The 24,659-nt window shown below is 35.2% G+C and overlaps 1 protein-coding gene across 5 annotated transcripts in view; it reads right to left on the reverse strand.

Annotated features, from left to right (window-relative positions):
• Positions 1-4,477: 4,477 nt before the first annotated feature.
• Positions 4,478-24,659, reverse strand: part of LOC115210292 (PHD finger protein 14) — a 73,399-nt gene continuing 53,217 nt past the window's right edge. For 3 of the 5 annotated variants that reach the window (XM_036502251.1, XM_029778805.2, XM_036502250.1), the window contains exons 14-21: positions 24,298-24,392; positions 23,080-23,170; positions 21,885-21,991; positions 20,508-20,603; positions 19,282-19,382; positions 16,479-16,631; positions 8,197-8,332; positions 4,478-4,728 (exon numbers count right to left, since the gene is read on the reverse strand). In XM_036502251.1, coding sequence (XP_036358144.1) covers positions 4,603-4,728; positions 8,197-8,332; positions 16,479-16,631; positions 19,282-19,382; positions 20,508-20,603; positions 21,885-21,991; positions 23,080-23,170; positions 24,298-24,392 — 905 coding nt within the window. In that variant the 3' untranslated portion in view covers positions 4,478-4,602. Of the gene's footprint in view, positions 4,729-4,862; positions 4,912-8,196; positions 8,333-16,478; positions 16,632-19,281; positions 19,383-20,507; positions 20,604-21,884; positions 21,992-23,079; positions 23,171-24,297; positions 24,393-24,659 lie in introns of all 5 variants that reach the window. The other 2 variants (XM_036502252.1, XM_036502253.1) reach the window with 2 other exon arrangements.

Genomic DNA, 24,659 nt, shown 5'->3' on the forward strand with positions numbered 1-24,659 from the left:
ACATTCATGATAACCAGAACCCATACTGGATTGGTTGTTGCCTGGGTTAATATCAAACAGTGGACAGATCTCAATTTCATTGAGATCTGGTTGTGATGTCGTCAATGAATTCCCTTAACCACAGTCAAGATAGGAAGGATGGAAGTGCTTGATTTGAAAGATTTTGCTACCATTATTAGCAATGATCTGACAGGGTTTCCTCAGTCCAGAGCATAGGAATAATGTGCAAAGAGGGATTGGTCAAGTGATATAGTGGGTTACTCCAGATGTTGGTATTTCTTGGAGATAAAAATCATGTTTCTTCACTTTAGCTTACTGTGTTAAGGAATAGCTATTTGTGAAAGTTTATACCCTTGTCTCTAATTTACTTAAACCTTTAAGCATTTAAACTGGCTGTATCCAACCCTATGTTCAGACTGGGCAGATCCAGTCTCACACACCTATCTTACAATGTCATTCTAAAAACATACACATACCATTGAAATCTTGAAGCTATAAGATGATACATAATTTAAACAACATGAATAAATGAGCAATACATTTGACATAGAAATCTGAATGCTAAAGAGTTAACACTTTTGCTGCTGCCTCTGATTCTGAGTTACAAAACCTGGGTTTTAAGAGTTCATATGTCAATGTCATCATTCTATTTTATGTAAGAACTTATCTTTTATTACCCAACATCATCTTTAAATTGTAAGGATTTATTAAAATTACCTAGCTTTTTCAGTATTAGTATTTGCAAAATTAAAACACTAGTTACTTAAAAAATACAGAAACAAAAGGTTCAGTGTTCTGGAAATATCAGTTTTAAGAACAGAACAACACTCATAAACACCATTTTGAGACAAAAAATAACTATAGGTTTTACTAACTAGATGTAAACCATTTATCTATTTGCTTCAGTCCAAAATCTTTACTTCATCATCATCATCATCGTTTAGTGTCCGTTTTCCATGCTAGCATGGGTTGGTAACATTTACATCAAAATCTTAGTTAACGTGTAATCCGCGAACATTCTTCTACATTACTGCTGTCCTGAGTTCTGTGAAACTTGCATAAAGCAAAATTCAAAAAAAAAATCTATATATTCAGACAATAATTTCAGTGTTACATCACTACTGCTGTGATTGCTGTTTCTCTTGCCTATTTGCAGGGTGATGTCTATAAGAAAAGCATACACGTAGAAATTTGTATGAAGTTACATTCTAGATAATCTAATGTAGATTACTTTTGCAAAAATAATGTTATGCATTTGTTGGTAAGTCTGATTTGTCAGGTGACATAATCAGTAATGATTATTTTTGATGGTGTTGTTGGTTATATAATTTACGAGTGTGTGTATATGTGATTTGATTGTTTTTCTGATCTAACTGGATTAAGCTGTACCTGAATAATGAAGCCAATGCAGCTGATGTTGAGTTTCCACTGCTTAGATGTTTTGCATCTGTTAGGTTGAAATACATTTGGTGCAGGTGTGGCTATGGTGAAGTAGTTTACTTCCCAGCAACATGGTTTCAGGTTCAGTCCCACTGGTGGACAGTGTGGACTCTACATTTGTATTAACATTACCTATCACAGCAAAGTTTAAATACAAATTAGCCTGGGTACCTGGGATGAATTAGGAGAGAAAATTAGGTTTTTTTTTTTTTTGTCTTGAAGAAAATGTATTTTATGTTAGTAAGAATTGGCAGGTATGGTTAAGGTTAGACAAATGTCAAAGGATGTTTGTGTCAAGAAGGAGAATTATCCAATAGACTTATGTTTCTTATTTGGTTTTATTGGTCATATTTGTAGTAGTTTTGTCAGGAAAAAAGCAGAAACTGAAACTTATGAATTGGTGCTGTTAACTTCAATTACTTGTAAGTAATTGAATGTTTGTGCGGTTGAGAAGTTTGAACCTGAAACCTTGTGGTTAGGAAGCAGTCTCACAGTGTACTATCTAGGCTAGGTTCTACAATAACCCCAAGTCAACCAAAGCCTTGTAAGTGGATTTGATAGATGGAAACTGAAAGAAGCCTGTCATATAAAAGTATGTGTGTGTACATTTGTTTCCTTGTGACATCATGTGATAGTTGTAAATGAATACAATTGTCATACAAGCATTTCATTTCCAATATTCCGCATAAACATGTCTGACCAAGGAGGAAATATTACTTTGCTTGGAAATAGGTGTGGGTTGGTGACAAGAAGGGCATCTGGCCCCCAAAAAATTTGCAAACATGGAAAAGTGGATGATTAGGATGATTTGTGTCATGCATTCATTCAAGAGGAATTGAGAGAATTCTGGTTAGAGAATCCTCAGCATTGTGAACCAAAGGCAACCATCCACAGTGAACCTAGACATCTGAGTTGGAGATCACTGACCAGTCACAATTCCAACAGAAGATGCCATATAATGTGAGGATCAGATATTGATTCAAGATCCAACTTGCTTGTAGTAAGCCATTTTTTTTCAGCTACCCATCCTGTTCTTCACATATTCTTAGGGTGAGTTATGAGATGACTACAATGCATTACAAAGGTATTTACGAGGGATGACAATGTGTGTGACCAGACCAGTGGAAGTGTCTTTTGAACAAGACTTCTTGTAAGTAGCCCAACTAAAGTCAGTGAGTATGGGGAGGCCTCTTGAAATTGTCTCTAGGGTTACCATTCACAAACTGGAGTAGAAGAAAATATGGGTATATAGGACTGCTGATTGTACAGGACAACCACCAGAGGAATTATTCATGGGCCCTGTTTTTTTTACAAGGTAAGATGCAATTAGAAACAATGTGTTAGGACATTGTGGACGCCCTAACTGAGAACTTGACCTGAGGGATTAATAGCATTAACAATACTACAGATAGATACCCTCCCAAAGAGGGACAGTTGTTTTATTATGGTACCCCACCAGCAAGGTTGTTTTACTGGAATCTGGTTCCCCTTCATTGGTGGCCTGCAATTTGAAGCAACCAGGGCTCCTGAATAGGTTACTTTCTTGCAGATTGCAGAAGCATATAAAGAAAAGAGGTGCTATATTACATTGAAACATTGGTACTAAATGCAGTAATTAGAAAGGAATAAAGGCACATGGCTCAGTAGTTATTGTTGGGCTCACAATCATGAAGTAGTGAGTTTGATTCGTGGACTGGGCTCTGTTGTTTGTGAGCAAGACACTTTATTTCATATAGCTTCAGTTCACTCAGCTGCAGAAAAGAGCTGCAATGTCACTAGTGCCAAGCAGTATCGGCCTTTACCTTTCCCTTGGATAACATTGGTGGCATGGAGAGGGGTGATTGACATGCATCGGTGACTGCTAGTCTTCAATAAACAACCCTGTCCAGATTTGTGCCTTTGAGGGAAACTTTATAGGTGCAATCCCACAGTCATTTATGACCACAGGGGGTCTATTTTAATTAGAAATGAAGAATTTGATGTATGATACCAATTTGCAAGATATTGTTGAAAAAAGAACTGAGGATAATGAGCATTGTCAAAGTAAGAAAGGAAGTTGGTTGCACTGGTTGTGGATGGTACTCTGAGAAGAGGTAGACTGAAGAAGACTTTTGATAAAATAGTTAAATCAGACATGAGCAGAAATCCTGTATTCCTGCAGATCTTTAGCAAGCCTGGGTTAGCTTAGAAAAAGAATGAAACCTTCAAATCTTATTAAGCATTTAAATAATAATTCTGTTGACCACCAGTGTAATCAATGGATTAGTTTTTGTCTCTGTATTTCAACATTTTATTTCAATTCTAAAGGAATAAAATAGTGAAGGACCTTTAGACATTTGAGCAAGAAATTAACCCTTTTCATATCAACCTGTGAGACCACCCCTAATTTTATGAAATAAACTCTGTAAATGATCTAAATTAGAACCTTCCATCAAACTTTTATAATAATTTATGTTCTAAACAACAGATTAGTAAAGACAAAGTTATTTTACTAAATTCTCCATTAGTTTCAAAACTGATTAAAACAAAAGCACTGAATTTCTACAGAAATATGGTAACAAAAGGGTTAAAGAGAAAAAAAAAAAACGTTTCTCTGGAATACTGACTTTTCCAGGAGAAATTTACTTCAATGATTATTATGATCACATCATCATCATCGTTTAACGTCCGCTTTCCATGCTAGCATGGGTTGGACGATTTGACAGGTCTGGCAAACCTGATGGCTGCATCAGGCTTCAATCTGATCTGGCAGAGTTTCTACAGCTGGATGCCCTTCCTAATGCCTTGTTGAAATTTTAGTTGTTTGATTAATCTTTAATCAATCATATTGGACATTTTAAAATTGCTTTGAAGGACACTGGTGATCAACTAAACTTAACATTTCTGAGCTAAAACAGTTGACTGACTCTTTTAATTTTAGCCCAGAATTTAACAAAAATTCACAAAACACATCATAGAACAATAAATACACATTTCATTTTCAGGAAATTAATCTTCATTTAAATATTTTAAATGTAAATTAAAAACTAATTCATAGTAAATTCTTTTTTTTTTTTTTAATTGAAGAAAAATTATCCAGTCACTAGTGTTTGTAAGCTGCATGTTGATATGATAATTACAATGTAACCATTGTAGTTAGTTACAACAAATTAGGGAAATGAATCAAAGTTCCATGACTTCTTCAGAATCTTCATTCTCTTCTCGTTTGCCAACCTTTTCTAGTTTCATAGACTTCCGTTTCTTTCCTTTTTTCTGTTTAGAATTTGATCGATTCCGTAGACGCTTTTCCTATTAAAGTGAAGCAAAACACAACAAACAAAAATATTACAAGACACTATCCAAAGGAGAGAAATTAAATTATTTTTGTTGGTCATTCAATATGAAGGTATCAATAATTCCATGATTTTAAAGTAAGTTTTTACCTTGTGTATCAGCTGCTATTGTAGTTTTTTTTAGATTTTTTTCTGTGAACTTACAAAAGAAATATGTGAATAAAAAAGATAGGGAATTATTTACAATCAAGTGATATACATTTACATTTAGAAACTGGAAATGTTTCTATAAATGACACCTTCATGAAAGTAAGTCTCTTCTAACTTTTGAATAATAATAGTAATAATAATGATGATGATTAGTTATTATATAATAATAAATATGTAGTACAGTAGGAAGGAGAACAAAGGAAAACATCAGGAAAAAGCACAATCAAGTTATAGTAAGCAAGAAAACAAACAGAACTCTACTCCCTTCAGGTAAATTGCCATGCTTGATATGTAAGAAAGGTGTGGGTAGGAACTCTATACAGTGTACCCAGTGCAAGCTATGGACACATAAGAATCACAGGAAGGTTAATAGAGAAAGTATTGTTTGTATGTGGAAAGATGGATAGGAATCATAAACACTAAGGATACACGGGAAATTGATTTTTCTCAAAAGCTCTAAAGGAAGTCAATAGTTTCTGTTACTTAGGTGACCTAATTAGCAGTGGAGGAGGGCATTCCAAAAGTATAGCTGCTAGAATAAGAACAAGCTGGAGCAAGTTCAGTGAGCTGTTACCTCTGTTGGTAACAAAAAGTCTCTCCTGATGAGTGAAAAGCAGATCGTATGATGCTTGTGTATGAACAACAATGCTACACAGTAGTGAGATGTGGATCCTGAATGCAGAGGACATAAGACTAGAGAGGAATGAAGTTAATATGCTATGGTGGATGCGCAATAACAGTATGCATTTACCACTAAATGCTAATGTATTGAGAGAAAATTAGGCATAAGAGGAATCTGATATAGTATGCAAGAGAGAAGACAATGTTGGTTTGGCCATGTGATGTGTATGGATGAGAACAGCTACATAAAGTGCTGATCGCTTAAAGTGGTTGGAATTTCAGGAAAAAGGGGACCCAGGAAGACATGGAAGGAACTAGTGAAGACTGATCTCAAGATACTGAGTCTTAAAGAAGAGACTGAGATGATTGACAGTTTGCTGTACTTGAGGAGACCCATTCATTACAGCAAAAATTATATTCTAAAACAACCTTTGTTATGCTTGTACATGCAGGACCATGTACCTCCTTTCCCTATGTTCCATCAAACATTTCCCACATCTCATCCTCTAACAACCATCACTCCTCTATCTATGGTACTACTTGGCTGCTGTAATCACTTGAGAGCAGAATTAGCACGTATTAGCACATAATCCCCTCCCCACTTTCTTTTTAGTTTCAGTAACCTCCCCTCATTCCTGGAATCACTTCCGTTTTTCATTATCATCCTTGCCCACACTATTTCTACATATCACCTTTCTGTGCCTTCAGCCAGTCCTCTCTCTCACTCTTCTCTGTCATACTCCTTCTTAACATCTTATCTTCTTTCATATGCAATGCCCTCTAATATCTGCTAACTCACCCCATTTACTAAAGCGCCCACCCAATGTACCTCTACATCTCCCTTCCTACTGCTTCTAAACCTTGCACATCATGTCACTACTTTCTGATCTATTCTCCTTCCTGAGCCACTTCTGTATATCTCACCTGACCCCTCTCTATACTAGTATCTTCCATCAACCACACCTCCACCCTTGGTCATCACTCATTACATTCACCTCTACCCCCCCCCCCATCTCTAATCATCCATTATTCTCCTCTCACACCAGCAACTCCCACCAACCCTTATATAATATGTGTGGTAGATTTGCATTTGCTGCATAGAAAGACATCTGGGCTTGTCTCCCCATCATATTTTAGCCTTTCAATACATGGCATAGAACCACTGTCTCTTTTCCCTTCTCACAGATACTTCTCCCCCATTTAGTCAAAGAAGCTTCTTCATTTTTCCTTCATCTTGTTTTCTTCTTTCTTGTAAGTTACTTGGCAAGCTCACTATGGCTGGTGGCATGAAAAAAGCACCCAGTACACACTGTAAAGTTGTTGCTTTTAAAAAGGGCATCCAACCATAAAAAACATGCCAAAGCTGACACTGGAGCTTGATGTGACCCTGTGGATTACTGGGTCCTGTCAAACTGGCCAACTCATGCCAGCATTTTATCAAAGTCAAGAGAATGAAAGGTTAAATTGAACAAGGCAGAATTTGAACTCACAATGTAAAGCCGCTAAGCATTTTGCCCAGTGTGCTAATGATTCTGCCAGTTCCTCACAACAACAACAACAATAATAATAATTACAACAGTAACAACAAATTCAAATTTTGACACAAGACCAGTAAGTTCTGGGGAAGGGGTAAGCCAATTACATCAACCCCAATGTTCAACTGGTGCTTATTTTATTGATCCCACAAGCCATTCTCGACAGAATTTGAACTCAGAATGTAGAGATGGATGAAATGTCACTAAGCATTTGGCCCAGTGTGCTAACACTTCTGCCAACTTGCTGCTTTAAATAATAATAAAAAATGCCCTGATACAGTACCAGGCAGTGGCTCTCATGGCTTCTCATCTTAACTGATTGGCAGTGTTATCATGTACATTGTTTTGTCTTGGTATAAAAGATGGGCTACAGCAAATATTCTGCTCAATACCACAGATTTGCTTGTCAGTTGTTTAACCATAACCAGTTGAGCATATCCTTTGGTGGCTGACAATATGTGCATCTCTGATCACAAACAGAAGTAGTGGGGGAGCATCATAGCCATATGTTGAGTGGAATTCTTTTGGGGTTTGGATAAATCAACTCTGGAAACATGGGTGTTTTGTCCAACATCCTTAAACAACCCTTATTCAGGGACCTTTTCAGTGGGATGGGCTAATTGATCTGAAGAAAATTCTAACTGGGCCCCACCTGCAAGGTCATGTGCTGTTTATTTTGATATGAGATCATGTCATGCACATATGGTTGTGATGCATGTGTACCCTTATCAGAGGGGTAGTCATGATGAGTATATTGGGCATGCACTGCTCTTTCACACAATAATAATAATAATAATAATAATAATGGTTTCAAGTTTTGGCGCAAGGCCAACAAGTTCAAGGAAAGTGTAAATTGATTACATCAACAGTATTGTTAAACTAATAATAATAATAATAATAATAATACTAATAATAATAATAAGCATTATTAATAAGTATTATTAAGCATTCACGAGTACAACACTAAGTACAAAACCAAATATATGGCACCCTAGGCATAACACCAACATGAACTTCTAACTTGTTGTCTCTTGAGGTCTCTGGGTGAGACTTGGAGCCAACTTGTACAAATGTAAAGCAAAAGTCAAACAGATAATAATAATAATAATAATACTTACTGATTTTATATCTAATTGTAACTGCTCAAACTTAATTGGTTCCTTGATCTTTTCACGTAGTTTACGAGGAGCATCAACGTCAACTCCAGTTTCTTCTGAAACATCACTACTTGAGCTGGCACATTCTGAACATTGCCTGATTAGGGAGACACACACACATACAAAAAGTAAAATGAAATGAAAGTTCATGGGAAGAAAGACTAACAAAATAAATAACTCTGCAAAATTTTTTTAAAATTCTTTCTACTGTAAGCAAAAAGCATGATACTTTGGAGTAGGGATGATAGTGGGTTACATTGACTCCAGTGTTCAACTGGTACTGATTTAATTGACCCTGAGAGGATGAAAATGCAAAGTCAACCTGGATGGAATTTGAACTCAGAATGTAAAAACAGATAAAATGCCACTAAGCATTTTGTTTGGCATGCTAATGATTGTGCCAGCTTGCTGCTTTAATTAATTACTCTTTTACTTGTTTCAGTCATTTGACTGCAGCCATGCTGGAGCACCACCTTTAGTCAAGCAAATCGCCCCCAGGACTTATTCTTTGGAAGCCTAGTACTTATTCTATTGGTCTTTTTTGCCGAACCGCTAAGTTACAGGGATGTAAACACACCACCATTGGTTGTCAAGTAATGTTGGGGGGACAAACACAGACACACAAACATATATATATACACACACATATATATGACAGGCTTCTTTCCGTTTCTGCCCTACCAAATCCACTCACAAGGCTTTGGTTGGCCCGAGGCTATAGTAGAAGACACTTGCCCAAGGTGCCACGCAGTGGGATAACAATGATAAAGTCATAATATTTCTTTTGGCACAAAGCCAGCAATTTTGATGGGGTGGGGATAATTTGATTACATAAACAAGAGTACTTAAAAGATACTTTATTTTATTGACCCCTAAAGGATGAAAAGTAAAGTTGACCGTGGTGACATTTGAACTCAGAATGTAACAAGCCGGAAATGTTGCTAAGTATTTTGTCTGGTGTGCAAATGATTCTGCCAGCATACCATCTTAGCAGCGGCAGCAGCGATGATGACTACTAAGAGGGAATATATTCACAGACACAACTGAGTTGGGACCTACACACACTGGAAGCTATGCCAACACTATGGAATAACAACAGAAAAAAGATGGTATAAGCATACGCCAGAAAAGGTCACAAAAAATGAGAAAGCAAGAATACTATGAGATATGCCAATACATACAGATAGAGAAATTGAGGCCAATGAAGAAAAAAATGCTTTCTAATTGATGTATCAATACCAACAGATGACAACATTTCTCTAAAAGAAATGGAGAAACTTTCAAAATACAAAGACCTGGAAATAGAGGTAACTTGAATGTGGAGTCTAAAAACAGAAACAATTCCTATCACAGTGGGTGTATTAGTATGATAAAAAAATACCGAGACAATTACATAACAAAAACACTAGGACTAACAAGTATATATAACATACAGAAAATTGCACTACTAGGCACTGCACACATCCTATGTAAAACGCTTTCAATACAGTAACCATAAGAGCATCACAGCAAACCACAGCACACAGAGCTGCATTCAGTAGTGCATTGAAAGCACGTTATAAAAATAAGACTACTGACTAATAATAATAATGATAATAATAATAATCCTTTCTGCTATAGGCATGAAATTTTGTGGAAGGGAGTTAGCTGATTACACTGACCCCAGTGCTCAACTGGTACTTATTTTATTGACCCCAAAAAGATGAAAAGCAAAGGTGACCTCAGCGGAATTTGAACTCAGAATGTTAAAACAGACAAAATACTTCAAAGCATTTTGCCCAGCATGCTAACAATTCTGCCTGCTCGCTGCCTTAACATTAATAATAATAATAATAATATTAATAATAAGGATTTCTTTAATCAAAATTTTGGTACAAGGTCAGTAAATTTTAGGGGAAAGGTTACTTGATATCACTGGCCCCAGTATTTGATTGGTTTTGTAGAATTTGAACTTAGGTGGTTAAAAGAGTCAGAAGAAATGCTGCTGAGGATTTTCTCCAACATACTAATGACTCAACCAGCTTGCTGCCTTAATAATAATAATAAGTCTTTCTAATTTTAGCACAAGGCCAGCAATTTTAAGAGGTGGGGGAAGTCATCTATATTGACCCTAGTACATGATTGGTACTTGTTTTATCAATTCCCAAAAGCATGAATGGCAAAGTTGAATTTGAACTCAGAATGTAATGAGTCAGGAAAAATACTCCCAAGCGTTCTGTCTGATTGCTGCCTTAATGATAGTAATAATCATTTCTATTATATGCACAAGGCCTGAAATGTTTGAAAGGAAGTGGGGAGATAATTACATGAACCTCAGTGCTCAACTGGTACTTATTTTACCAACCCCGAAAGGATGAATGACAAAGTTGACCTTGGTGATATTTGAACTCAGAATGTAAAGCTGAAGGTAATGTTGCTAAGCATTTTGTTCAGTGTGTTATTGATTTTGCCAGCTTGCTGTCTTAGTAATAATAATAATAATAATAATAATAAATGCCCTGATACAATACTAGACAGTGGCTCTTGTGGCTTCTGATCTTAATTGATTGGAAGTGTTATCATGTACATTGTTTTGTCTTGGTATAAAAGATGGGCTACAGCAAATATTCTGCTCAATACCACAGATTTGCTTGTCAGTTGATTGACCGTAACTAGTTGACTATGTCTCTTAGTGGCTGACGATATGTGCATTTCTGATCATGAGCAGAAGTAGTGGGGGAGCATCATAGCCATGTGTTAAGAGGGATTCTTTGGGGTTTGAATAATTCACCTCTGGAAACATGGGTGTTTCATTCAACATCCTTAAACAACCTTTATTCAGGGACCTTTTCAGCGGGATGGGCTACTCAACCAGAAGAAAATTCTAACTGGGCCCCACCTACAAGGCCATGTGCTGTTTATCTTGATAATGAGATCACCATGTCGCGCACATATGGTTGTGATGCATGTGCCTAGTGTACCCTTATCAGACGGGCAGTCATGATGGGTATACTGGGCTTCGTATATTTTACCCCAGTGTCACTTTGATGGCATGCACTGCTCTCTCACACTATAATAATAATAATGATGATGATGATGATGATGATGATAATAAATAATAATGATAATAAGAATAATCATATTCCATTCTACAAAAGACATAAGGCTTGAAAAGGAGATAGCTAAATAACTCAAAGCTTTTATACTGCGAGTCCATCACTTTTGTCAATCCAATGGACTACAAAAACAACAACAATAGTTTTAACAATCTCTTGTGATATGGAAAACATTTAGAAGCTGAAAGATAATGCTGTAATTAAACACATGAATTTAATATTAATAATGAAAAATAAAAAAATGAAAAAATTGAAATTGAAATAATTTTAAATTTTACATTATATAAAAGATAAAGCTGAAATATAAAATACTTGAGGTTTCATTAAAAATTCAGCCCCTATGTAAATTTCTTTGAGATATAACAAGACATATTCAATCATAAATTACCAAGTCTAAACATTGATGAGTTCTAATAAAACCAAAATCAGGTCCAGAATTAATAAGTCCCACATTAATACTACCTCCATTGCGAATATTTATTTTTTAACAAGCCTACTGGCCACATGTGACATCAGTGACTGAAAATTCAGAGTTATTCTATATATCATTAACAGTGAGGTTTAGCTAGTATAAAGTGAGTGGACACCTGTCACTGAGGGAATGCAGTATGTTGAAATCATGTGATCTAGCTTTTTCAGTGTCCATGCCAGATGGTTCTCATCTGTTAATATTATATGTCTGTATCTTTAAGCATTGCATCTGTATGCAGTATTTGGCATTCTAATAATACACCTACATTAAATAAGATACATAGATTGTCATTCAGTATTAATACTGCTTCCATCACCAATATTCATTTTATGTCCAGAATTGTCTCCCTTATTAAAATACTACTATCATTTAATAAACTAAATTATATATATTATGTTACATTATTAGATAAGGGACTAGCAATTAGGAACAGATTGAAGCTATGCAAGTAGCAACTTTTGCAACAAAGGAAATTCACATCACCTACACCACCCCACTCAAATCCTAAACTAAAGATGTGAACTTATTCCGACTTGCCGACATCAAATGCTCAAATTATTTCACGTTTCAAAGATGACCCTCTTGATGCACAATAAATGAGAGCTAACTTCAATAATTATGTGAAAAGCACCATTCAAGTGTGATCGTTGCCAGCATTGCCTTACCAGCATATGTGCCAGTGGCACCGGACTGGCTCCCGTGCAGGTAGCATGTAAAAACACCTTTTGAGTGTAGTTGTTGCCAGAACTGCCTGACTAGCCCTTGTGCCGGTGGCATGTAAAAAGCACTCACTACACTCTCAGAGTGTTTGGCGTTAGGAAGGACATCCAGCTGTAGAAACTTTGCCAGATCAGATTGAGCCTGGTGCAGCTTCTGGCTTGTGTCCTCAGTCAAATCGTCCAACGCATGCCAACTTGGAAAGCAGACGTTAAATGATGCATCCAGAGACTAGTTTCTGAGTCTTTGCTCATCATCAGTCTGGAGTAGCATGGCCTGCTAGTTGGAGACGCCTATCTAGCTTTTGTAAACATATAAGGCTTAGCTGGGTGGAGGTGCTTATCTCCCCCTTGTAAACATAAGGACACAGGAAATGTGTCAAGGCCAACAGGAAGCGTTGCTGTTTCCTAGGGCTAAATAGCAGTAGTATGATTCCCTTCATGGGACTGTCACATTAAGTTGACAGTATATAACTACTTTATATATATATATATATATATATATATATATATATTACGGAGATGTACTTGCATAGCTAGTGATTTGATCTGAGATCGTGTGCTGGAATGTGTGCTGCATCTCTGAGATGCAGCACAGATTTTTGTCAGTAAACAGGTCGCGGTCTTATAGCGATGAAAATATTTTGACAAATTAAACTTAAATGTTGAAGTGAATCGAACGGCTTTTGTATGTTTCTTAAATGGCTTACAAACACCTTCCACGCTGCAATTGTTATTTATATTTATATTTATATATATATATGCAAAGGTGTGATCGCTGCCAGTGTTGCCGTACCAGCATATGTGCCAGTGGTATCGGACTGGCTCCCGTGCAGGTAGCATGTAAAAACACCTTTTGAGTGTGGTCGTTGCCAAAACCGCCTGACTAGCCTTTGTGCCAATGGCATGTAAAAAGCACTCACTACACTCTCAGAGTGTTTTGCTACTAGCTGGCGTATACAGGTGCTTACACTTATCAAGTATTCAACCTAAATTTACTGTACCTATATATATGCAAAGATAGGTTGGAGAAATAAATCAGGGTGATGACTGATATATATATGAACAACATAGATAATTACAGATATATCAAATACCATACAACATAAATTCTTGATGAATTACAATTATCTCTTTCTCTACCGTATGGCAATTGAGACCAGGTCCATATGACAAAAGGCAATGATCTCAAGAATCAAGATTTCTCCCAAACTGACACATCATTAAAAGGACACACAGCCAGGAATGTGTGCATGCATGCATGTGGGCAGACCAACATAACATTACCCCTAATTGAAAGGTGGGACAGAACAAAGTGAAATGAGATGTGAAATGAAGAGTACAATGCATTGTCCAACCTGGAAACTGAACCCACAATCTAATGATCATGAATGCAACAGCCTAACTATTAGCCCATGCGCCTTCATACATACACACATGTATACATGTGTATATAAGTATGTGTGTGTGTGTGAATATATACACTTCCAGTCTTTGAGGATATCAGATCATCAATAAGGGTAAACCATGTAATAACGAATCTACAGTCAAAATTTCCAAATGCTATTTCTTTTTCCCACTGAAATTCTAGTTTCTAGTGTACTTGTGTATAATGACAATGAAAAGAATAGAGACAGATTAAGACTTAATCCTCATGCCATCCAAACCTCCTAGAAAAGGAAAAAAAAAAAAAATTGTAGTGGTAATGGTGGTGATGATCTAATTAATGACTGTCACTGAAAAATGAGTACAATGTGTTCGGCACGTTCTTGTAAGAGAAAGTGAACTAATTCTGTATGGAAACCTCTCCCAGAGTAGTTGCAGGGTAGCTAGCTGCCTTATGGATGGATTGAACTGTATAACTTTATAGTGTTGTTCTGTCTCTTTTTGATTTTTTTCCCCCGACATGTTTGTCAATTTTTGTGGAAATCCTTCCATGACGTTCCCATCTGCAATATCTTAAATTGTTAGTTTATTAACAATTTGTAAAAAAAATAAAGTAATAGTAGTAGTAGAAGTAGTAGTTAGTAGAAATATCACTGAAACTAAGCAAAAGTATTGATTGGTTTCACTAATGGAACTTATTAAATAACTTTGAAATATGAAAAGGAAAAAAGAAAAAAAAAAAAAAAAAAAAAAACCAATAAAAAAACAAACAAAACGCACTTAAAACACTCAGTACATGCAAAATAAATAAATGTATTAAAAAGTAAACAAAAACAAACAACAAAGCAAAAAATAAAAAGCCCAGAACATTCACCCAGCCCTCTCCTGAAACTCTGCCACAAGCAAGCCAGTATACAGTAAACAGCTTGGCAACCTCATATTGCCTGGTATGTTTTATATATGTCAAAGAACTATGTGTGTATTTATGTAAGTCAAGGAAATGATCAACCGATAACATGCTCAGCAGGGATGATCTCAGAATAAAAATGCTGCCAAAATATCTATCTTTTATGTTTACTTTGTTTCAGTCATTTGACTGCGGCCATGCTGGGGCACTGTCTTGAGGAATTTTTCATCGAATGAATCGACCCCAGCACTTACATTTTTAGAGCTTGGTACTTATTCAATAGGTCTTTTTTGACAAACTGCTAAGTTACAGGGACGTAAACACACCAACACTGGTGGTGGCAAGGGAAAAACATACACACACACACGATGGGCTTCTTTCAGTTTCTGTCTACCAAATCCACTCACAAGGCTTTGGTTGGCCTGAGGCTAGGTCTATAGTAAAAGACCCTTGTCCAAGGTGCCATGCTGTGGGACTGAACCCAAGACCATATGGTTGGGAAGCAAACTTCTTACCACATAGCCATGCCTGCACCTATATTTATATGTATAATATTTTATCTATCTTATCCAATAGAATTCTAAACAAAATCCAGAAACAGTTATAAACAATCTGTTTATTTTAGTAAGTTTTCAGTCTTTTATAATAAAATTTTCTTTCTGTGTTTTCTGCTTTTAATAAAACAACTACCTCGAACTTGTAATATAATCTCTTATTACACATTGCTCCAGTTAAATATTTTCTTATCACTATCTGTAGCTATTATATCTATATTTCTAGATCATATAGGTAGTCCCTCACCAGCTAAGTGCTTTCACTTCAGAACTCCTGGCTCACATATTTTCAATCAACAGCTTAAATCTTTCTTAGAATATATCAATTTAAAGTATGCCCCTTTTCCTTTCAGCCAATACATAAAAAAAAAACTAACCAAATGATAAAAGAAAGTAAATAAGTATTAACTAAACCTATTATAAATATTGGCCCGCATATAAGAAAATGTATAGTTTTCACCAAAACTTTTATAAGCAGAAAATGACTCCTGAGAAATGCAAACAAAATCCATTTTATTATGAATTGCTCTGGGATAAGGATGAAGTTTGATTAAATTTATTTTTTTAAATATCTTTTTTTTTATTCCTTTGAAGTTACTTTTAACAATCATTTTGTTAAGTTGTTACTGAATTTGAAACCTGAGAAATTCTATAAGAGCCCAAATTTTAAACTTATTTTCCCCTTAAATCTTTAGCATTTAAACCAGTCATATGTTATGTGTTCAAAGTGGCCAGATCAGGCCTCTTGCACCTACCTTACAATGTCATTCTAAAAACATCATCAAAATCTTGAAGCTACGAGATAATGCATAATTAATTCAAAACAATGTGAATAAATAAGCATTACATTTAACAGAGTAATCTGAATGCTAGAGGGTTAATAGAGCATGTAAGATGAAATCTACCCCAAAGATCTATTCACTGTAAAAGAAAATTTTAATGTCCATAATAACTTCATTCCATTTCAGTGCTTATACCATACAAAAACATAAATTTATTCATTTAGCAGCCTTGAAGTGAGTGAATAGTAGAAACGGTAAAATCTTGACATTTCTAGTTTGGTTGCTTTCTAGATAAAAATCAGTTTTAGTAAGGGAGTTGCCGGTTACTTACCAGCCTTGTAGCTTGGTTTTCTTGGGCATACGTGAGAGCGGTGGATCAAGACAGCCAAGATGGTAGTGTTTGCTACATGAATCACATTTGGCCAACAGATGTTGGTTTGTTGATTTCTTACAGATTCCACAACTGCCAATTAACAAGTTATATCTAATAAATAAATAGTAAGAAAAATCCTAAAGTTAATTTTGATGCATTAGCGATGGCCGTTTTTACATTGATTCTTTAATATTCTTGAACGGAGAAAGAAAAATGAATACCTAGAGGCAAAATTTAGAAATGCTTTTAAATAAAGGTCTGTCTAAAAAATAAAAAAGCCATTAGGAATGAAGATAATCAAGTCACGTAGTAACAGAACTAAACAGCCAGAACCCACTACCCCCATCAAAGAAGTTGAAGAAAAGGTAAAAGCAGGATGATGAATTCCTCATGTTCATTATCTAAAAACATATTCAGGCATCAGCATCATTTTAACATTCACTTTTTCATACTTGCATTGATCAGATGGAGTTTGTTGAGGTGGATTTTCTATAGATATATGTCTTTACTGTCTCCAACCCTCAATTCTTTCCAAGCAAGATGATATTTCCCCATCACATGTTTTCACAGAACACTGGAAACGAATGATAATGCTTGCATGACAGCGATACTCATCTACAATTGTCATGCAATATCAAGACGAGACACAAACACACACACACACATGTACGTACAATGATGGGCTTTTTCAAATTTCTGTCTGCCAAATCCTCTCATATGACTTTGGTCAACCTAGGGCTACAGTAGAAGACATTTACCCAAGGTATCGCACAGTGCGAGAGAACCTGAAACCATGTGGCTGGTGTATTCACAAAATCCAATTACGCTTCAAACAAACAAAACTAATTTCCATTTGTTCCAGGGCGGGACTTATACAGTTGTACAACACAACACAGCAGACTCACATAGCCAGTCTATTAAGATGCAAAAGTGAGCCTTTAAATTTAGTTACTGAAACTAGCACAAAGTAAGAATGTGAAACTTTCAATGATACAAACTGTAAAAGTTCCTGTATATTACATATAAGCACTTATTCTTTTGTATGTTTCATTTTTCTATTTAACCCACCTGAGACCAGCTGTGGTCCTATGATATGAACTTGCCACTTAAAAGTGATCTAAATTAAAACCTTCCCACAAGGTTTCAATATTACTTTATGTTCCAAACACCAGCTTAATAGAGACAAATATATTTTCAAATTAATTGAAAGCAAGGCAGTGTATTTCAATAGGAATATGGTAACAAAAAAGTTAATATATTTTTTCAAGTGCCACCCTGCATTTAGTTGGTCAACTGCATTCATAAGGAAATTACTATAATAAATATTATTATAAATAATATAACAGTGTTATATTATTCAATAAAACATCATCCCAGAAAAACAGGCCAATAAAACACATTTTTGTTTTTCTGAATCAATACAAAAACTCAAAAATCATGCAATTTCAGAAGGTAAAGCTGTTAATCATAAAATAAAAAAGGACATGGGAATGGAAATTTTAATATAACTCTTTCATGACTAAATCATATCTACAAAATTAAAATAAGGGTTACAGTTAAGCCTATTTTTTTATAATGTCTTTGGTATAATTTAAGAAAAGTTACATTGAAACTTGAATCTGTTATTCTAAGTCTGATGGACATTTCAACATCATCATTAATTATTATTATTCAATGTCCATCTTCCATACAGGAATTGGTTAGACTATTTGACACAATCCAATGGGTTGGAGAACTGCATCAAACTCCATTGTTTCTATAGCCTTCCTAAAGCTAACTTCTTTATAGAGTGTACTGGGTGCTTTTTCGTGGCACTGGCATTAAGGAGCTATAGTTGTTGGTTACTAATAACAAAATATTGCCAAAAACATCAGCGTTTTGAAAGACATTCTTGATAATAAAACAGCCCCATTTTAATTTAAATTCTTTAACTTTTTGATACATTTTACATAATCAATATGTGAATGTCTAGAAATAAGAATACACATTCCATTTCCATAAAAAGATATTTCTGTTTATTATTAACAGAAATTTGAAATAAGTTTGTACGCCAATCAACAGCAATATGTATAGATCACATGCATATCTGGAAAATCCTAATTGAAACAAATTATTCACTGGCAAAATTTCCCCTTTTTGTTTGATATATACTGATGATGGTTACAATCATCCTTATTTTTTTTTTTTAATGTCATATCCTATATATTATAAAACCACAATAGAGAAGTACTTATATATATATATATATATATATATATATATATACACACACATGTACTGCTCTATTGTTTTATGAGCTAATGTCTAAGCTGGCTGTCATACCCATCTTACTATACTGTTGTTTCAGTTACTACAAACATCTCATAACAATCATTTTGTCCAGTCTTGCCATACATTCATATTGTCCAATCATAACATTGAATCTTACCACACATTTATATAAAATAGTCTTTTCTTTCTGAAAACACTTGATGTCCACTGTACCTTTCTTATCATTGGATGGAATCATGGGAAATTAAGGGTTTCAGAATTAATGACTATTTAGTAAGCAGCAATGAAACAACAACAACAGCAGTTTTAAAGAACAGTAGAGAAGATAAATAAAATGGAAAGTTAAAAGGGGAAAAAGTATGGGATGAGATAAAATGTTTTAAAAAGAAAAATGCAAATATAGAATAAGCAAAACTAAACAAGAGAGAGAGAGAGAGACAGAGAAAGAGAGAGGAGCTGACTGAACTGAAACTGAGGAAGCACAACTTACTGTTGAATGGCAGGTGCTGAAGGAGATTTAGGCTGAGGGTCCCGTTTTGTTGGAGAGCGAGGAGATTTGCGTACACGGAACATCTCTGGAGTGTTAATTTCCTATGAATTAATACCAAGGTTTTAGAATGAGACAAGACCAAAGTGAAACATTAAATAACAAATTATACCAAAGGTCATTCCTCAGACACTCAAAATAAAAGATTATGGATGGACTACTTACAGAATCATAAGAAAATTATTTGGTTTTGATGAAAGATTTATTTTCTTTAACCCTTTAGTACTCAGATTATTATGTTGAAGGTAATGCTTATTTATTCACATTGTTTTGTATTAACAATGCATTATCTTGTAGCTTTGAGATTTTGATGCTGTGATAGTTTTATTCTTAGAATGACCTTGTAGGGTATGTAGTAAAGGGTGGATCTGGTCAGTAGAATATTTTGGTCGGATTTGGCCAGTTTAAATGTTAAAAGGTTAAGGTTAATGCTCAAGTAGTTTATAGGTTAGAAGTCTAAATCCTGCTCAAAACTAATTCAGTTCTCCAGTCTGACAAGACAGAAATTATTCTACTAGTACATGTTACCTGTCTCCACTTACAATGGAGTTAGTTTCAAGAAGGTCTATGATTTGTGTATTAAAAAAATGTCCAATAGAACACATACTAATGCTGAAATCTGCAGATTAGCCTAAGTTTCAAGCTGTAATTAAAGCAGTGTTTTTCATAGGGGGTGGTTCTGAGATTTGAAAACCAGAGAGGACAAACATAAACAATAACAACAACAGCACATTTCTATGCTTATGTGGGTCTGATGGAATTCGTTGAGGCAGATTTTATATGACCAGATGCCAACACCCACCTGTTCTTTTGGCTAGACATGTTTTTACGCAAAAACTGGAAATAAATGACACTGCTTGTATGATGGTAACACTCATATACAACTATCATGTGACATCAAGACAAAGAGATACAAACACGTGTACACACACACACACACACACAATGAGCTTCTTTTAGTTTCTCTCTACCAAATCCACTCGCAAGGTCTTGGGCAGCCTGAGGCAATTGTAGAAAGCTCTTCCCCAAGGGACTATGTAGTGGGACTGAACCCAAAATCATGTGGTTGGGAGGCAAGCTTTTTAACCACATAGCCATGGTTGTTTTCAAAGAGAGAAAACTATACATTACAAAAATGGTTATTAATGATAGTAAATTTTTATGTTTACCTGTCCTGAAAGATCAGTTAAAATACTCCAGGTTTCTTCTCCGTTTTGTTGCAGCTTGTGAGTAGAATCTTTCAATCGATTCATTTCATTCACTAACTGAAAAAGTTCAAATATAAATACTAGAAACAGAATCACCCAGACAGCTGAAATCTAAATCATTTTCTCTCATCTACAGATAGAGGTCATATAAAAAAAAAACCCAGTTATTGTTACATGTAAGTCTTAGTAATGCCTTATGTATCTAGTTTGGAAACTAAGGGTTTTGAATTCAATTCCCACAAGAATTGAATATCTCTATAAGTAAAAGAAACACCAGCAAAAGAACGAAAACAAATGAAGTGAATAACCCCTGAGGTGTTAAAAAAACAAAACAAAACAAAAAGCAGTCAATATATTTATACTAAGACATGTAGAAGAAATGGTTATATGCTGCACAGGTACAATTAGTGTATTCACAGATACCAAATAAACTGACAAGAGAATAATGATGCTAGTCTACAAACAACTTATTAGAATTCAAATACTGCACCATGTCCTGTCTCAGTTCTAAATATTTACACATTAAACTAGAAAGTATGAAGGCACATGTTTCAGTGGTTAGGGCTCACAATCTGTGTTGTGTTTTTGAGCAAGACACTTTATTTCACATTGCTACAGTTCACTCAGGTGTAGAAATAAGTTGTGACATCACTAGTGCCAAGCTGTATTGGCCCTTGCCTTTCCCTTGGATAATATTGGTGGCGTGGAGAGGGGAGGCCGGTATGCATGGGTAGCTGCTGCACTTCCATAAACAACCTTGCCCAGACATGCACCTTGGAGGGGAACTTTCTAGGCATATCCCATGGTCATTCATGACAGAAGGGAGTCTTTATCCTAAACTAGAGACAACACAAAACAGTGTAATTTACACAATTACAGGTTGTATTCAGATATTCAGATTACTCACACATCTGGATAGCATTTAAAAAATATTTCAAAGAAAACATGTCTACTTATGATAAATCACTGCTGAATTATCATACATGCATAATATAGGGTCCCACATGCTAAAACATTTGTCTGGAGTAATTGATCTGTGACATATGCTTAGTCACCCAAAAAGTCTGCTCCTTCAGTTATCTGCTGTGGTGATGATGGTGGAAGAATAAAAAAAAAGGAGGCGGAAGCTGAATAAGAAGGAAGAAAAAGATGATGAAGGAGAAATGGTGCAGGGAGAAAAAAAAAAACAAAGAGGAAAAGTAGCAGGAGGAGAACATCAATAACAAAAGCAGTAGCAATAACAAGGTCCAATTTGTCAATGTTATAATGAATTTATTTTTTTCAAGAGTCTGCATCTAAGTTTATTAATGCTCTGCTTTCTTACTTGAATTTACTTACCTGATCATATTGGACTCTTAATATTTTTTGTTGTTCTTGAAGTTTACAGTTCTGAGTTGACAATTCCTTCATGTTAATTCTCATAGTATCTATACGAGCATTTCTATCTATAAAAACGATAAAAAAGATTTTACACTAGTTTGTTATTAACTAATAAACAAAAGAAAATTTTTTAATGTACAAGTGTGTTCTAACTGCAAACAACAGTTATTAACCAAATTCTTTCTTCATAAGGCTGTAAAACTTAGCTTGTGAGGAAATTTAAAAGCAGGGAAGATTTTGCTTTATTCATTAATTGTCTCTCTACATGTTCATCATATGTAAAATGAAACTTTGTCATAAACAATGGGCTAAATGGTTTTTAAAGGAGGATTGTTGTTCTAATTGTACCAACGAACCTAACTGGAAATTGCTGTTGTATTATAATCAACTCAATTATATTATAATGAGCAATCTGCAGTACACCCCTCATGCATCATCAATCAATGTTTATGTTTTTTTTTCCACTTCACGTTTGTCATTTTCAGATTCAAACAATCTACTTCATTCCCTGGTTTCCCAGTCATATGGCAATTTAGGCAACATGTTCTCTAAAGTCTAACCATCATCATTGAAATCATTTCACATCAGCTTTCCATGCTGGTATGAATTGGATTGGTCATCACAGTCCAAGTTGACTCCCATTGGGAACTATGGGAATATGTCATTTGTCTTAGTTACTGTGGTTGGATGCCCTTTCTAATGCCAACCACTATACAGGACTGGGTGCATTTTCTTGTGGTACCAATACTAGAAAGGTTAAGTAGTCCTTGGTGAGACAGGATAGAGGGACCTCAGAGCCCTACACTTTGTTGGCCATTTAACCAACCACTTCACAGTGTGAACAGAAGATGCCAAGTTTCTAATGTGTATTTTTTAATGCCTTGTCAGGAGAAGAGTCAGAAGAGGGAAGGCAGTGCTCATGATCGTTTTTTATAGAGCTTTTGTGAGTGGTGAGTGAGAGGAGAGGAAGGGTTACTGCCATAAGAAGCAGCAGATCAAGACATTTAGTTATCCTGGTCTAAAAGCTCATAACAGAGTTAACCCCACTAAAAGCTCGGAAAGGATAGATGGTGATGTTAAACAATAAATACAAAAAAACAAAGAAAGAAAGAAAAACCCTTCAAAAGTTGAAATGAAAGATATGCAAACATACCAAGATAATAGCTTATATATTCTAAGGACATGGCTGGTGACAAGTGCCACTTTTTCCGAGATTCTTGTTTATCTTGAGATACACTTTGGACCTATTAAAAAAAAAAAAAATCAGTTTGATGCTTGTTTTTTGTTATCTTTTTCAAGTTAATGCAGGATAGATGGAGATATCTTTTGAGATTGCATTTTATAGCTGGATGCACTTCTTACTATCAGCCTTTAACTCTTTTTCAAGTAAGGTGGACCTCTTCCTCTTTATTCCACTAGTCTTCAAAAGTGTCGAGTAATTGGTCATAACGTCAGCAGGGATTGTAAACCTCACATTACTGCTTTACTCACTCAGCAATAATTAACGATGTGAAAGGTCAACATCTGCACACACAAACACACACACAAGCAGACAGACACGTGTGTGTGTGTGTGCACACACATAATTTATTGAAACTGAATGTATATTTTGAGACTAGAGTTTCATGCCATTGCAATCTTCAAGCAAGAATTGTTAACAACTTTTTGTATATACACACACACTCGAGTTTTCATACAATTTTCCCATCACCAATTGCATTCATAAGGAAAACGTATTTCATGTGTTCATTTTTACAACTGTTTATCCATGCTAGCATGGTTAGACAAATACACTCTTGGAACATTATTTTACTATTGGATGCCTTTCCTGTTACTAACTATTACCTATGTTTCAATTCTATTATACATTCTTTGAAGGAGCAAAGCTAGCAGACAAAGAACTGACAGCAATGTCACTGCTTGTAATTGAGCAATATAAACAGAGAAGGCATATATACATACACACAAGCACACATGTCTATATACAAAGGTGTTTCTTTCAGTTTCTGTCTATCCACTCATAAGGCTTTAGTAGAAAACATTTAAACCAAGAGAATCTGAAAACGTGGTTGGAAAGCAATATCCCATGACAGTACACAACAAGGCCTGTGACTATATATATAATTTAAAATTATAATTTAGGGTATCTAAGAGATACCTCCATGCTGGAAATAGCAGTCAAAACTTGACTCTAAAGCCACATATAATTTTAAATAATTATTACCTTTGACCGGTTTTTATTCCCATGCTGGCCACCTGATAAGATTGGTATTTAAATATCGATCTTATCCTTATATATATATATATATATATATATGTATATGTGTATGCATGCACACACACACATTTAGAGAAATGAGATGTAACTGACCTGCGTTATTATTCCCATCAGCTCAGCTTTTCGCAACATTTTCTTTACGACAGATGGACTTGATGATAAATGTCTAATTAATTTTTGAGTTGGCACTGGTAGAAATGTACAAAAAATGGAATTGAATTAAAGACAACTATGCAGAAAAAAAAACAACAACAAAACACTGAATTTAACAGATACTCTTTGAAAATAATAACTTGTAAAATTAACAAGCTGCACACAAATCTGTAGAGTGAAAATGTTTTTGTAGGAATTCAAAACTTTAATAACACTTCAGATAATCATATATTTTGGATATTGAACAGAAATCATGGACTTGTGGACTCCCTTGCTGTAGATGATAGATGAAGCTTCAGCAA

This window comes from Octopus sinensis, linkage group LG4 (assembly GCF_006345805.1).
Source record: "Octopus sinensis linkage group LG4, ASM634580v1, whole genome shotgun sequence".
NCBI classification, from domain to species: domain Eukaryota; kingdom Metazoa; phylum Mollusca; class Cephalopoda; order Octopoda; family Octopodidae; genus Octopus; species Octopus sinensis.